The sequence below is a fragment of the Osmerus mordax genome, chromosome 13 (genome assembly GCF_038355195.1).
Source record: "Osmerus mordax isolate fOsmMor3 chromosome 13, fOsmMor3.pri, whole genome shotgun sequence".
NCBI lineage: Eukaryota > Metazoa > Chordata > Actinopteri > Osmeriformes > Osmeridae > Osmerus > Osmerus mordax.
In genome coordinates, this window is record NC_090062.1 from 359,900 (window position 1) to 376,218 (window position 16,319).

Below are 16,319 nucleotides of genomic sequence, written 5' to 3' on the forward strand. Positions count from 1 at the left end.
TGCAAGAAGCGCCATCTAGTGATAATTAGGGGAGCATTGATCCGCACTATAAGTAGCCTAGGGAAAACCGGCTGCAAATCGTTATGCAAATCACATCACGCATGACACGCCTACGACTCAACTGGAAGCTTAAGGTTAACAATAACAAATTATTAGTATTTAGTGATATATTATAATAAGTGACTTCTTCAACATTTTTACTTTTGTAATATGCAAGAAAAGGAAAACAAATGATCCTAGCAGAAAATACGGAATGCCCTTTTCACCAGGGCATGTCACATTTATCTTCATGTGTGCATGTTACCTGAAGGTGAGTTTGGTCTTGAACACAGCCTGCCCCTGTAATCCAGTGCCCTGTCTGATAAATAGATGGTTGTGGTCTCCCTGTAGAGGGGCCTTGTACACGTCAAACACTTCATTCCCTAAGTGGAGTGACATGCTGGGGAATAAAGCAATGAAATAGTAACACAATGATCAGTAATACTCACTGGTACACTGATATAATTAAAGTAATATCATTAATATTTTAACATGTGCTTGGCAGTTATGACATTCAACCTCAGATATATTCTATGCATGTTATTCTATGTACACCTATGTATGTACTGACCTGCCATCAGACCACTTGACGATCCGAGCGTTGCTTTCACGTGTCTCGTTCCCCTCCTCATCCCTTTTCGCTCTCCATCGAATAGTATTCTCCACCTGCCCAGAGAATAAAACTAGTAGATACAGATACACTCATTCGCAATCCTTCACAAAACCATTAAGAGAGACACACCTTCAGCTTGAGTCTAGTCCGACCCTCTTCATCCAACATCTCTTCATCCTCAAACTCATCCTCATAATACTGTGGGTCAAAGGGTCTAGGTAGGAAGATGACATGTTTAAAACGACAAACCAAAACCTACACTTGTTTACCGCCATTACTATAGTGGGTTTATGGAACTTGAACGTCTCACCTGGGCTCCACAGACAGGAAGTTGGGCAGTTTGACAAAGTACAGGTCTGATCCTAGATCTGTGCTAACTTTCGGGATTTCCACTTCAATACGAGTCTCTGGGACCGGCTCCTCCTCAGCCTGCTCTCCGTCCATACCTTCCTCGATGTCCTAGAGAAGTACGAAGGGAGACAAACAAAAATAACGATATACACAAATGCACACACAATTATAACAGCTGAGTCAACAGCAGTGTATGGATGAATTAATGAATCAAACCTCCATAACGTGTTAAATAAGAGAAGAGATTTGAGCACAATCACTGTTTGAGGAACAGTTCCATGGAACAATAGGGATGCAAAAGTATACGGTATATTATCGAACCATTTGGTACGCCCCCTGCCGTTCAATACGCAGACATGAACCACAGTATTAAGATATACCTGTAATTTTCCTATAATTTTCTAAACATGCTTATTTCAATGCAGACTACATCCAAGCTGTACATTCAAATATACAGAAGAGTCCATCAGTGCCCTTTATGCAAATACTAAAAACAAACATTCTCCAATGTAAAAACAATAAACATTCTCCAACGTAAAAACAAAATCTATCTAATATTGCAAGGAATCGCTGTCTGTTTAATTGTCCCACCATTATCTTGGGAATTGGGCACTGTGCAAAGTTGTAATTTTGCAGTTGTCCATTTCAGAACCCAAGGACAACTCATTAAAGACAAGCAGACTATGATCTATAATAATGCCAGTTGAGCAGGGGTTTTCTTTTTGAATGAAATGCTAGCTAACTAAGAGAAAAACTATATTCAAAGTTAATTGTTTTCAGTATAGCTGGAAGGTTATTAGCTACAATTGTGGCCATGTAGACTACACAAACAACTCACTACAGTTTAGCCTGATTTCCATTGCTTTAGGCATCAAACGAGGACTCACTTGCTGGCCAGCCTTTCAATTGGCAATTCACAAATTCAGTTTTTTGGGTATAGTCATTTACAAGCCAACGCCGATAAGGCCAGGTGAGCAGTGCTGACTGCTGAATCAGTTTATTTTAAAGGGTTTTCTTTATGGCTGAAATGTTGGCTAGCAAACAGAAAGTGGATACTTTATTTCAGTATCAGTGAATTTTGTTGCTTGAATTAATGTGCTACTGATGCAAAAATTGTCAGAACATTGCAAATGTGCTGACAATTCTCCAATTAGACTAACATCAACTCAACTAACCAGCATTCGGATCACCAGCTGAATCACAGGCATACACTATCTATAATTCCAAGAATCTGTGTGTGTTTCATGTCTCCCATTGGAGCACTCTAACGCCACCAACGGGTCAAAGTTGGAGGTGTGTTGACACATGTAACTTCTGAACCCAATGGCCGATTTTCAAAAATACCGTACCATTAGATTCCCTGGATCAAGGCAAAATCACAATACTCTATGGCGTTATTTTTTTCCCCGCCATTTTGAATTTTAATCTGCTAGACGTGGGTTCCCCTTCGTTCTTTTGGTGAGCAGTCTCACAAGCCCTACGTCATGGAGCCGACCAGCTAAATAGTTATTTTGCACTAGCGTTGCTACCTGCATATATGCAGTAATTGTTTACAATATTTTCAGGCTTCAACCAGTGCAGCTCAAGCAGAAAGACAGGGTCAGGGAGAGAAAGAGATAGATTCGTTAGGCATTGAAGATTTGATTCATATTTAATATAATAAAGTTCTGTGTAACAAATTATTAAAGGGGTCATTGAATGCGGAACCGAATCTTCCTTGTCACAGTTGAATAACGACAGTTCTGTGGGTAAAATGGACATACAGTGAACCTCAAAGTCCATTGACACCTCTTTCCTATGTCCATCCATCCATCCATCCATCATCTTCCGCTTGTCCGGGGGTCGGGTTGCGGGGGCAGCAACCTAAAGCAGGGAGGCCCAGACTTTCCTCTCCCCGGCCACTTCCACCAGCTCTTCCTGGGGGACCCCGAGGCGTTCCCAGGCCAGCCGAGAGACATAGTCCCTCCAGCGTGTCCTGGGTCTTCCCCGGGGCCTCTTCCCAGTGGGACTTGCCCAGAACACCTCACCAGGGAGGCGTCCAGGAGGCATCCTTATCAGATGCCCGAGCCACCTCAACTGGCCCCTCTCGACGCAGAGGAGCAGCGGTTCTATTCTGAGCCCCTCCCGGATGACCGAGCTTCTCACCCTATCTCTAAGGGAGAGCCCGGACACCCTGCGGAGAAAACTAATTTCGGCCACTTGTATTCGCGATCTCGTTCTTTCGGTCACTACCCACAGTTCGTGACCATAGGTGAGGGTAGGAACGTAGATCGACTGGTAAATAGAGAGCTTCGCCTTTCGACTCAGCTCCTTCTTCACCACAACGGACCGATGCAGAGCCCGCATCACTGCGGACGCCGCACCGATCCGCCTGTCGATCTCGCGCTCCATCCTTCCCTCACTCGTGAACAAGACCCCGAGATACTTAAACTCCTCCGCTTGGGACAAGATCTCCTCCCCGACCCGGAGATTGCACTCCACCTTTTTCCGGTCGATAACCATGGCCTCAGATTTGGAGGTGCTGATTCCCATCCCAGCCGCTTCGCATTCGGTTGCGAACCGCTCCAGTGAGAGCTGGAGGTCACGGCCCGATGAAGCCAACAGGACCACATCATCCGCAAAAAGCAGCGACCCAATCCTGAGTCACCACCTTACCGCGGTGGAGGGGTTTGCGTGTCCTAATGATCCTGGAAGCTATGTTGTCGGGGGCTTTATGCCCCTGGTAGGGTCACCCAAGGCAAACAGGTTCCAGGCAAAGGATCAGAAAAAGCGTGGCTCAAAAAACTACCATGAAGAAAACCTGCCTGACCGGAGCTGCGGACGCAAGGTGGTCGGTGCATGTCGCGGCGGTAACCCTCGGACTCGGTGGTGGACGCCGGAGGTGAGGGAAGCCGTCAAGCTGAAGAAGGAGGCCTATCGGACTTTATTGGCTGGTAGGACTCCAGAGGCAGCTGATGTGTACCGGCAGGCCAAGCGGAATGCGGCTTTGGCGGTCGCGGAGGCAAAAACCCGGGCGTGGGAGGAGTTCGGCGAGGCCATGGAGAATGACTTCCGAACGGCTTCGAAAAGGTTCTGGACCACCATCCGGCGACTCAGGAGGGGGAAGCAGTGCACTGTCAACGCTGTATATGGTGGGGATGGTGCGCTGCTGACCTCGATGGGGGACGTCCTGGATCGGTGGAAGTAATACTTTGAAGACCTCCTTAATCCCACCAACACGCGTTCCAACGTGGAGGCAGTCTGGGGACATTGGGGGGGGCCCTTCTATCTCTGGGGCTGAGGTCGCCGAGGTGGTTGAAAAGCTCCGCGGTGGCAAGGCCCCTGGGGTGGATGAGGTCCGCCCGGAGTTCCTTAAGGCTCTGGATGTTGTAGGGCTGTCTTGGTTGGCACGACTCTGCAACATTGCGTGGACATCAGGGACAGTGCCTCTGGACTGGCAGACCGGGGTGGTGGTTCCCCTCTTTAAAAAGGGGGACCGGAGGGTGTGCTCCAACTTTAGGGGGATCACACTCCTCAGCCTCCCTGGGAAAGTCTATTCAGGGGTGCTGGAGAGGAGGGTCCGTCGGATTGTCGACCTTGGATTCAGGAGGAGCAATGTGGTTTTCGTCCTGGCCGTGGAACTGTGGACCAGCTCTATACCCTCGGCAGGGTTCTGGAGGGTGCATGGGAGTTCGCCCAACCAGTCTACACATGTTTTGTGGATTTGGAAAAGGCGTTCGACCGTGTCCCTCGGGGGCTCATGTGGGGGGTGCTCCGGGAGTACGGGGTACCGGACTCCCTGATCGGGGCTGTTCGGTCCCTGTACGACCGGTGCCAGAGTTTGGTCCGCATTGCCGGTAGTAAGTCGAACTTGTTCCCGGTGAGGGTTGGACTCCGCCAGGGCTGCCCTTTGTCACCGATTCTGTTCATAACTTATATGGACAGAATTTCTAGGCGCAGCCAGGGCGTTGAGGGGGTCCGGTTTGGGGACCTCAGGATCTTTCCTATGTAAATCTCACAATAATTTTTTTTTAGCTGTAAATCAGTAGGTTTTGAAAAAACCTCCACCTTTTTTGGCTCTGGTCTATACCTTTGTCACGCCCCAAAATTTGCTGCTCGCTGCTCTGTCTACTTCCACAGAATTACAAAGAAGAAAGTTTTTCGAGCATATTGAAAATAGACTACGGTGGTAAATGCAGTGTTCCAGGCTGTACAGGGAATGCTGACACTTTTCAGAGTCTTCCTAAGGAACTAAACACTCGACGAGCTGTGATGTTTGTCTATGAGAAGATCCCTGTGCAGTTTGACCCTCAATTACACATTTGCTCTAATCATTTCACCGAGGACAGTTTTGAATAAAAACCTTGGACAATTTAAAGAAGGATTTGCTAAGCCGCTGTTGCTGAAAAGAGGTGCTGTTCCAACCATATGCTCATCACAAACGCAAGCTGTGAGTATGATTTTGTCGCTAACAGTTAGCCTATTAGCAATGCTAACGTCTCCTGTATCTAGCATAGGTAGAATGCTAAATAAGTTTCTAAACACATCAACATACCTTACTTAGCAAATGACTCTAGCTAGACTAGCTGTAGTCGGCATTAGAAGGGAAGCTTCCGAAAAAATTGCCAGAAAACTAATAGCAGTCTAGCCTATTGCTAACGCCTGTCTAGATTATCTATTTGAAAGAACTGGAGAAAGGCAGGTGCTAGATACAGGATACGTTAGCATTGCTAATAACTGTTACCGACAAAATCACACTACAGCTTGCGGTTGTGATGAACATAAGGTCGGAACACACCTATTTTCAGCAACAACTTCATAGAAAATCCTGCTTTACATTGTCCCAGGTTTTCAAAACCGTCCTTGGTGAAATGGTTCGCGCAACCCTAGACCCTTGTCTAGGGTCGAACTGCACAGGGATCGGTACGGTATAGACAAACATCATGCCCGTCTAGTCAATGTTATCTAGACTCTAGCTCATCTGCTTTTTATTAACGCTGATTTGCAAGGAATGCAAGAACAGCTAGATAGCGAAAACACCTAGACTGTAGGCATGTAAACTAGTTTAGCTTGCTAACTCAAGAGCATAGGTAGAATGTGTGATGATTTAGCCTAGTTCATTGGCAATAGGGCTAACGTTACTTCATGTTCCTAACTGTGTTTCATTCAAATAAATAACCTGTGTTGTCATGTAAATCTACAATTCAAGATGCATGTTTGTCCAGATCTATTTTTCAGCAAGATAGCTAGAGCTGACTGAAGCTGAGTTTAATCACGATAGTTTGTTTGCTAAGCTGTAGTGCTAACGTTACCCACCTAAGGCAATCCTGTTTGCTTCGACAACAGAAGTGGAAACAACTAACGTAATCATTTCAAATTATATCTAGTAAATCTTTTGAAAACAGTGTTGTGTAGACACAATAGATTTCTTTGTACGTTTTTTTTTCAAGTGTCCACCTTCTTGTTTCAGTGAGTGCTGTTGGCCGTGTTGCGTCTTTGCTCCGCAGCTTCCCTCATTGTAAACCAACTCATATTCATGAGCATACCATAAAAGGAGAAAACCTAGCGATTTTTCCCGGGAAAATAGATGTATAAGGGAGCATAGAACAGCACCCGGGCCATTTTCAGCCCAACCAATGTTACATACCCTATTCGGAGACCTTAAGGAACAGTGTGAAATATCTAAAAAACCCAGTCAATCACCCCTTTAACGAAGGAATTATGTTGACCCCCCCCCGGTCTGACATTGAACAACCCCCCCCCCCCCCCCCCCCCCCCCCCCCGGTCAGACACGGGGCGACCCCACACCCCACCACAAATTGCTTTCTAATCTGTGGGAAACATTGCTCTCTCATATATAGTTATTATGGCTTTCGAAGTTAACGCGATAATAACGCGTTAACGTGTGCACCAAAAAAATTGTGCCCCTTAACGCAGGTTTCTTTTTTACCCTGGGAATCACCTGTCGTTACATGACGTCGACTGCCGACGGTAGCTGAATGATGGAGAGAGGGCTTTCAGATGGGAAGTTCCATTTCAACTTTCAGTTCGAAGTTGCCAGATGGCCCGGTTGACGAAACCAAATGTGTGTACATACTATGTATGTTCAATATTGTACAGCCTAAGTATGAGTGAATAAAACTCCCTCACAATTTCCTCGTTATCCTCCAGTTATTTGAAGTTAAGTACACCATTTTAATATTATATCACAAATAAATATTTTATTGGGGTAACATGTGAACAGATTAAATAAATTGAATACATTTGCGATTAACTATATGAAATAATGCGATTAAATATTTTAATCGCTTGACAGCCTTAATATTTATTATTATTTATTTTCCCACCAAAACTCGTCCCGCAATTTTTGCATTACATAGACAACGTCGGTGTATTGCTTGTATTGGATTTTACGTTCCGTTGCACGGTTTAGGTATAATTTAAGTTTCTGTGGCGAAAAGTGAAGCCAACGGTGGCAAACTAGCTAGCCACAGTCACTAACGTCACAAACCCCGTGTGTTCGTTAACTTCTGGGAGATAGCTAGCAACCTAAACTGCAAGACAGCTGCAAAAATGCCACAGGCAAAGGCCATGAGGTGATAACCATTTGCTCATTTAACATTGGGATAAAAAACACAATTGTGAAATCTAATGTACAATACAATATACGCTGATATAATTAGTACATCTACTTTCGGAAACAGCGGTCTGTTTTCAATCGTTAAAATAACAAAGCAATCTCTTCACGAAGGTGTCCTCTACAGAGCTGTGAAAATAGCTAACTTGTACGGAAAAAAAATTCTTTTTTTTCTTCTTTTTTCTAATGTATTTATTCCCAGGTGTTTTGCATCTCCCCCTCCCCTCCCCCCCCTGTAATAGTCTAATAGCTAATGTAATATTTCACATATTTTCGTCCTATTTCCCCTAAAGCAATAAAGTTAGGCTACTTAAAGACACCTTACACTCATAAAGTATGTTCTAAATGGCATAAATGCTGCCAATTGGCAGCAACAACTTATTGTAAATGGTCAGTAGCCTAGCCTATCGATTAAGGTAGGCCACTCTGAATCATGTACACTGCCTGCTTCATTTGATCTTGATAGGCTAAGCATTCTGTAGCAAATAATAACAATAAACCCACTTTTTATTAATTAAAACTACTTCAGCATAATAATGCACCTAAAATACAAACCTGAGCAAGGGCAGCAATCGCTATCGAATCAAAAGACAATTTAGCTAGCAGGGGAAGAATACAAACAACGAAAATCACCAGTTAACTTGATTTAAATTAGCAAGAACTATAGACTTATACAATAACAGGCTTAACTGAACTGACAACATAAGTTATACGATTTACAGTTCTCAAGGACGCACACACCCAATCTCAACTGTGGTGTGAAGCGGGTGTCTGTGCAATTCTCCGACATGCACTCTAACAATCACTGCTGATAGACGGCCTAAAATGTTTTACAGCCTGATTTCTGATACCGTGGCGGCAGAAATGTAGCCATAGAGGAAACACTGCACTATATATTATCATTCCAGATTAAGAATACCAATGGAGGCTGCGTTGGAAATCGTAAATCAAACTTTTTTCAGCATTTTGAGTGGAAATTTCATTTGCATTTGTACAGGTGTATTCGTGCACGTCGGACTGGCCCTCGCAGCGGAACGACAGTTTAGGCCGCTCTGTCCATTCGCGCACCTCAAAGTTGCGTATTGATCAGACAAGACATGCTTATCAACTCGATTACTATTGATCAAAACAGAACGAGGGTTCGGCTGTAGCCTACTTGAAACATACTATTGAGAACATATTCGCTGACATGCATTGCACGTGTGATGAACACAGCTTTTTAAATTTTATTTTTATCGCAGACTTTTTTTTGGCACTCGGGATTTGTCATTGGCGCTCGGGAAAACGGCTTTGGCGCGCGCCAAAATTTTCTCTATGCAGGAAAAACCCTGGAAACGTGGCCTATATCTACGAATGTGTGGTCTCAAATATACATAAATGAATATTTTTCAATTCCGGTGCATTCAAACAATCCTCTCAGTGAAGGTTGGCTAGCAACAGCAACAGTGGCTGACCTTCAGTGACAGGTGAGGGGAGGTGCAAGACACTCTTATTAGTGGTATCTTGCTTCCAACTTGGAAGCAACTTGACTGGTTTTGACAACCCAGTCATTTGGTGAATGTAAACATCTAAAATCATGCAGGGCTACCGTAGGCCCAAGGACCAAGATCAATGACCAGGATTGAGAGAGGCTGACGTAGAGGGAGTAGAGAAGCTGACAAAGTTGAATGCGCTTTTCCCTACTTACAACGTGGATAGCTGGTCACATGAGCCCAGAGTCTTCAGACAAGACGTTACTGACAATAATCACTTCCAGTAAAGTTGTATTCTAAGATTTCAAGTGTATTTACGTTTTTGGGGGCATATTTTCAGTTTGCAGATGGTAGTGTTTGAATAGCGATTTCCATACTGACACGTTGTTTGAATCATCTTGTTTCAGAGGGGGTTCTTTATTACTGAATGAATACAGTAGAGTAGGGTTGGGACGTATGGCACTGACGCATCGATGCTTGTGTCGCAAAACCAACACACAGTTTCGAAAAAGTGTTTTGGAGCTTGTATCAAATTATGATAATCACGTGATTGATGACGTTCAATGCTTCAAACGTCACAAACTGGTTAGAAGTTTTGCCGCTCTTCTGAACCAGAGCCATAGAGGGAACGAAGGCACCGCTTCTTGTTAAAGACAAATCACACATTGCCCGAGAAGCAGCACCTCAAACCAACATGACTCCAGGCATCGCTTGAGTTTCTTCCATCAGTCATTATTATTTAGCCAAATCCGTATTGTAATAATTATAAATCCGTTCACTTATGAAAATGACATCATCATATTTAGAGTGTTGTGTTATTTTATTGAAATGAAACGTAACATGATAAGACTAAGTACTCTATACAGTGCCCAGAAAACAAATGTTGATGATTCGTCAACATTGTCACAGTAATAATAATTAGTAATAATAAAGTCCCCCCAGTTCACAATAGGCCTACATATCACAAATGTATAAACGTATAAAGACCTTCCACCCGCATCAGCAAGTAACAACTTTTTCGGTGGTGTAGCTGGTTAAAGTGATGTTTGACAACGTTTTGTTAACGCGAGTCTGCATACCCGAGTTCGCGCTCCAGTGCAGGGCACCTCGGACGATATTCTTTAACTTTTACTGTGAGAAAATGACACAATTCTAACGGCCTACAGATGTATCACAACATTTTAATGTGTGAGCACTACGCTGCAAAACGCTGCTTCACGTCTTCTAACTGGAACACGTAAATACACGCACATTTCCCCTGTTTTATATTCACCCCATTGGCTCTCTCGCTATATATCAATCCATTTTAAGATTCTTTTATTTGCTTTTAAAGGCCTAAATGGCCTTGCCCCCCTCCACATCTCTGAGCTGTTACATCCCTATAGACCCACCCGTTCTCTCAGGTCAGCCAATAAACTGCTCTTAAGTGTGCCTAAAACAAAGTGCAAGCTAAAAGGGGATCGTGCTTCACTGCCTGTTTTTAAGTGTCTTCTTAAAACCCACCTCTATGCTTTGGCCTTTGAAAACTGAAATTGAAAATTAATATCTGGTTATATAGATGGTATTGGGTCTTTGTATGGTGTTATTGTTTTTGTATTTCCCCTACCATTATATTAGGGGGGCGCCCCACCCCCCCTACGGAACCCCCCGCCCCCCCCTTGAAGGTCAAGTTAATTACGCTAGATCACAAAATAAGTAATTTAAGGTTACCTTTCCTATAAAACAGGTCTATAGCTTGCTCTTTTATTAAACAAACTAAATGACCTTATGTTACTTATCTTATTTACAGGACGGCAAGTCATTTCTGTCTCATGGTCGCCCCCCCCCCCGCCCGCCGCCGCCCTACCCCCCTCCCAAAGCTGTAAACCTAGGGGAAACACTGATTTGTATTGTATGAGACGTGTGAGTTTTTGTATTTAGGGCTTTTATGTATTCATCTATTGTTTTACTGTACAGCACTTTGGATTTTAAAGTGCTCTATAAATAAATTTCAACTGAATTTCGAATGTGAAAATTAATATTCGAAATGTAAAAAAGAAATAACACAACAGCGCCAGCAGTGTCGCGACTGTCTGCTTTGCGGGTGGGCATTACTAGTGTCGCTACTGTACTGACTGTATATTGCATGAAAATAGACTAGATAGGCTACAACAGATTCATGCACTGGTTTGATTATTTGCCGTTTCATGCCAAGGAAAAGTTCCATGTTTACCACAGCACATCTCACTCGGAGCGTTTAATGTTGGTTCTATACTGTAAAACTTCAATTAATGTTAATAATATTTGTTTCAATCACTGCATGAAGCCTGCCATATTTGGGACAAGAATCACGACCTTAAATTGCTTGCACAAAACTCTTGATAAGCACTCAGCATTTTTTGATTGTTTTCGTTCATTTAAACTGCTATGCGCAGAGAGCGCGACGGTGCGGTAGAGTGAGAGAGAAAGAAGGAGCGCGTGTGTGCGAGCGAGAGGCCAAGGTCTGCGGTCTTGGCCACTTGTTCATTTACTTATTTTTGTGTTTAAACTTTACAAGTAGTTATGTCTCGTTGTATTAATTTGTCCTGTTATGACGTGCATAATGCGCAATCAGAAATTCGAATATACATGTTTTTTTAAAGGGAATATTCGAATGTCATTTTTTAGCAATTTTGACAGCCCTAGTAGTGTTAGGGGAGAGGCCATGCTCAGTGCCTCCATTGTATCATCAAGGCATGATTTCAACCCCGGCCCAAAAATCCGGTCTTACTATTCAATTCAGTACTACATAGTTCAGTCTTTGTAACGTGTTTAAGCAATACATTTCTAACATTTATAATGTATTTAGAAACAAATCTCAGAGTCTGCTTTACACAGACTTTAAATTATGATTTTTCCCTAAATAATTAAGATAACGAAACCATACCATTACCTAAAAACTGTGATACCAAAGCGTGGGCCCACTGTAGCATTGCATCCTGTAGTTCAAAACCCCGATCAATTTAACTGAAATAATGCAAGTGCCACTGGACATCCCGGCTGCTGCTGGGTGTGTGTCTGTCTAGGTAACTGATGCTGTGAAGACTGACCAGGGGTTGTCCAGGAGTAGGGGGCTTTTCTGCATCACTGTCTGATGAGATGTCGTCTGCCTCTCCAAACAGGTCATCTGCTGCTGGCTTCTTTCCTGGAGGGGAGGATGGAAAATGTTATACTCTCATATTACACCATGAATAATTTATCCAACACTTTTAGGCCTTAAGATTTTTTTTTTTACCTTTCTTTGATCCAACATCACTGTCAGAATCTGAATTGGATGCAGCCTTCTTCTTGGTTTTCTGTCTGATAAAATCCTCTTCGCTATCACTACCCTTTGCAGACCCTTTGGAAATACACAGACGTGCACACACACTTACCACTTCAATATCATCAGACAAAACACTATTGATTATATTATAATATATCATAATCAGTTTGTTCTTATCCAATACAAGGTGTATTGCTTGTCTTACTCACAATGACCTTCCTTTGAGGATCAATACAGTGCATTCATCATCAACCTTAGAGCTCACCAATATTAATAAAGTTAATCACAAATCCTCAAGTACCTGACTTGGGTGACATCCGGTGACCCTCATCAGAGATCTCTCTCTCCTCATCAGAATGCTGCTGTCGCTTCTCTTCCTCATCCTCCGACTGGTCACTTTTGGCACCCACCCCCCACTTCTCATCCTCTGATTGGTTCTCCCTGCCTGAGCCCTCACCCTCTGAATGAGGAGTACCAGGTCCTGATTGGGGAGTTCCAGGGTCACTATGCACACTGCGAAAATATCAATGAAGAACCGTCAAACCTAGCATTTAGGGACGTTACTCTTAGTAAAGTCATGACTGAAAGTCCCCACTGATCCATCTTTGTTATTTACCTTCTGTCTGACCGAGCACTATCCCTCCTTGATTGATGACTCCCTGCTCCAGAGATAGGACTTGCCCCCTCTGACCTATTAACTCCATCTTCCTCCTGATGATCACACTCAGACCCGCTGCGCTGTTCAGCATCTGATTGGTCATTCTCCTCCTGCTCTGAGTGCATGCTGGCATCTGACCGGTTGCCTGAGTTTTCAGACTGATTGTCACTGCGGCTGTGCTGGCTACCAGGCTCATCCTCACTGTCATCTCCAAACAGCTCCTGATGAAAGGTATGATCAATGAATTGCACAGTTGATATTAACAAATGAACCAATGTCAAAAACTGATGAGGACACAATAGTACCTCGATGTTTACAATTCTATCAACTATTAGTACTATTTTATCTTCAACTTTTCTGACAACCAACCAGTAATTCGAAGAACAGCTCCTGTAGTACATAAATATTATTAATATCATGCATTAACTTCCCACTGAACCCACCTTGTTGCTAGGCTTTCCTGCATCCTGAACTTCCTCATCATCTTCATCTCTTTCGCTATGGCTGCCAGACGCGTTACTAGCAGAATGGGGTCTTTCATCTTCTGAATCAGAACCCGAGCCAGAGCCGGAATCAACTGCGGAGAAACAAAAACACACCTTCTGTTGCTGAACGAGCACATTAAGTCTGTCACACCAACTAATTCAGTAACCAGAATGCAACGTAGGCTACTATCCTCTAACCAGGGTCACTCCGACAACCTCGATGATCTGCTTCTGGCTTGCTAGGCCAGTAGAACGTCTGTTACAAATATAGACTATCCTTTCAGAAAAATTGCTAACGTGAAGACATTGCAGAATATTTCGGTATGTGGGGGATAATACACCTCGTTGTTCATTATTGTCACTGTCCCCTTCACTCCCAAACAGTTCGTCAATGTCCGCCATTTTGATGAGATACAAGCAGCAGACTAGCAACAGAGAATGTCCGTAGACAGGCTCTGCTAGCAACTACAGTAGCCAGTCTCACTAAGGAATCGCATTTCCGGCAATTCTTCTTCTCTGGGGCAATTGGCATCATTCTTGTTGCATTACTGCCATCTTCTGGGTAAATTATATCCAGCCTAATCCAGATTCTCTTACACAAATTCTTTCCCGAAATTTAAACAGGCATCTCTGTCCTTGTCTAGCTCTACCACATTCCCGTACCCTTTATCCCCACTCCCGACAGTACTGTTTTCTTCATTTTCATCATGTCGTTTAACATTTGTTATGTTGCTATTGATATATGATGTCTCCGTCCCGCTGTCTCCAGCCGATTTAATTGATTTACAGTGCTAAAACTATTTTTTATTTAGATTTATTTGTCTCCCTCCAAGGTGTCTGTCAAAAACATCAAAAACGTGTAGGCCTATTAGCCTATGTGTAGGAGGATGGCGGGTTATCTTTATATTCTGTCTGAATACATATGTAAATTGATTATTTCAGTCCTATTCTTAATTCTGAATATGTAACGCTATGTTTTACGAAATGTCTTGTCTTATCTGTTGTGCATGTGCTTTTTATATGTTTCACTGTGGGAGAGTGGGAAACGTCATATCGATTCCTTTTTATGTCTTGACATGTGAAGAAATTGACAATAAAGCTACTTGAAACTTTAACTGTTCTTCAGACTGCATAGCCTTGAGTTTTTTTGCGTCAGGTAGGCTATAGGCTACATTTTTATACAGTATAGGCAATGCAGAAAACATTGGCAAAGCCGCAGCATGCCTTGCTGTAAGAAAAGTGTACCTGGCCCTTAACCAGCTGATGAATCAATTCATCATATTCCCTGGCCATGTCCCAGTCAATTAAATCAAAGAGGGATTTACACATAGGCCTACATGCACATATATAGTAGGCCTACATGATATAAGCGGAGTATATCCTCATAATTGTCTATGAATTCGTATCAATTTCTTTGGCCTTGTTTTTATCTAGCCTACTTATTCTGAGAAGAGTTGAGATCATGATTTTCGCTAGCAAGATCTCATTCGATTATTAATTTCCATTAAACCTATACCAGCAGGCACATTTAAAGAAATGTGATCTGATTGATTGGGGTAATGAGGCACTTAAAATGAGCCTATACATTTCCCCAAAACTTTCGCATTTAGCTTATTGGCAATTTTTTGCCAAGCTGCTTGTCTTGCTCTGGCAGCGGTGGCGGTGTTTGACTTAGCCATGATAATATACGCTTATTGTCTTATAGAGACTCATTATAATAGTTTGCTCGGATGGCGAGAATAGCCTATCACCGCTCTCTCTTTCGTATTTTCCGCCGTCATACCGTTAGAAAATCACGGTTTTGGTGATCGACCTTTCCTGCCTTTTGAAGTAGGACGTGCACGTGCAATTTCCCTGATAAGTTTAGCCTGATTGAAATTAACCACATGATTTGGATGCGGATCAGCCGTTGACGAACCGATATTTACTATTCTCACTCATCTCGCTAATGTTAACGGGCTAAAGGGACAATTGATTAACTTAGCTTCAACCCGTACGACGAACGGGGCCCTGGTCCTGCGTGTTTGAGATGTTTCCCTGCTCCGACACACCTGATTCAAATGAATTGTTATAAGCAGGCTTCTGCAGAGCTGGTTAACGACCCATTCATTTGAATCAGGTGGGTTGGAGCAGTGAAACATCTCAAACATGCAGGACAGGGCCCCGTTCGTCGTAAGGGTTGAAGCTAAGTTAATCAATTGTCCATTTAGCCTGTTAACATTAGCGAGATGAGTGAGAACAGCAAATATCGGTTCGTCAACGGCTGATCCGCATCCAAATCATGTGGTTAATTTCAATCAGGCTAAACATATCAGGGAAATTGCACGTGCACGTCCTACTTCAAAAGGCAGGAAAGGTCTATCACCAAAACCGTGATTTTCTAACGGTATGATGGCGGAAAAGACGAAAGAGAGAGCGGTGATAGGCTATTCTCGCCATCCGAGCAAACTATTATAATGAGTCTGTCTGCGAAGACAATAAACATATTATCATGGCTAAGTCAAACACCGCCGCTGCCAGAGCAAGACAAGCAGCTTGGCAACATTTCCGATAAGCTATAAATGCGAAAGTTTTGGGGAAATGTATAGGCTCATCTTAAGTGCCTCATTACCCCAATCAGATCACATTTCTTTAAATGTGCCTGCTGGCAGTAGGCTTAATGGACATTTTCAGAATAAGTAGGCTAGATAAAAACAAGGCCAAAGAGTATCTAACTGATACGAATTCATAGACACTTATGAGGATATATGTAGGCTACTGAGCTTATATCATGTACTATATATGTGTATATGCATGTAGGCC

The 16,319-nt window shown here is 43.2% G+C and overlaps 1 protein-coding gene across 1 annotated transcript in view; it reads right to left on the minus strand.

Annotated features, from left to right (window-relative positions):
* The window catches only part of leo1 (LEO1 homolog, Paf1/RNA polymerase II complex component), a 28,111-nt gene extending 14,151 nt beyond the window's left edge, over nt 1-13,960 (minus strand). The window contains exons 1-10 of the mRNA XM_067249491.1: nt 13,859-13,960; nt 13,476-13,609; nt 12,991-13,253; nt 12,676-12,887; nt 12,345-12,449; nt 12,160-12,254; nt 963-1,111; nt 782-866; nt 611-705; nt 305-439 (exon numbers count right to left, since the gene is read on the minus strand). Coding sequence (XP_067105592.1) covers nt 305-439; nt 611-705; nt 782-866; nt 963-1,111; nt 12,160-12,254; nt 12,345-12,449; nt 12,676-12,887; nt 12,991-13,253; nt 13,476-13,609; nt 13,859-13,919 — 1,334 coding nt within the window. The 5' untranslated portion in view covers nt 13,920-13,960. The remainder of the gene's footprint in view (nt 1-304; nt 440-610; nt 706-781; nt 867-962; nt 1,112-12,159; nt 12,255-12,344; nt 12,450-12,675; nt 12,888-12,990; nt 13,254-13,475; nt 13,610-13,858) is intronic.
* Nucleotides 13,961-16,319: the final 2,359 nt, after the last annotated feature.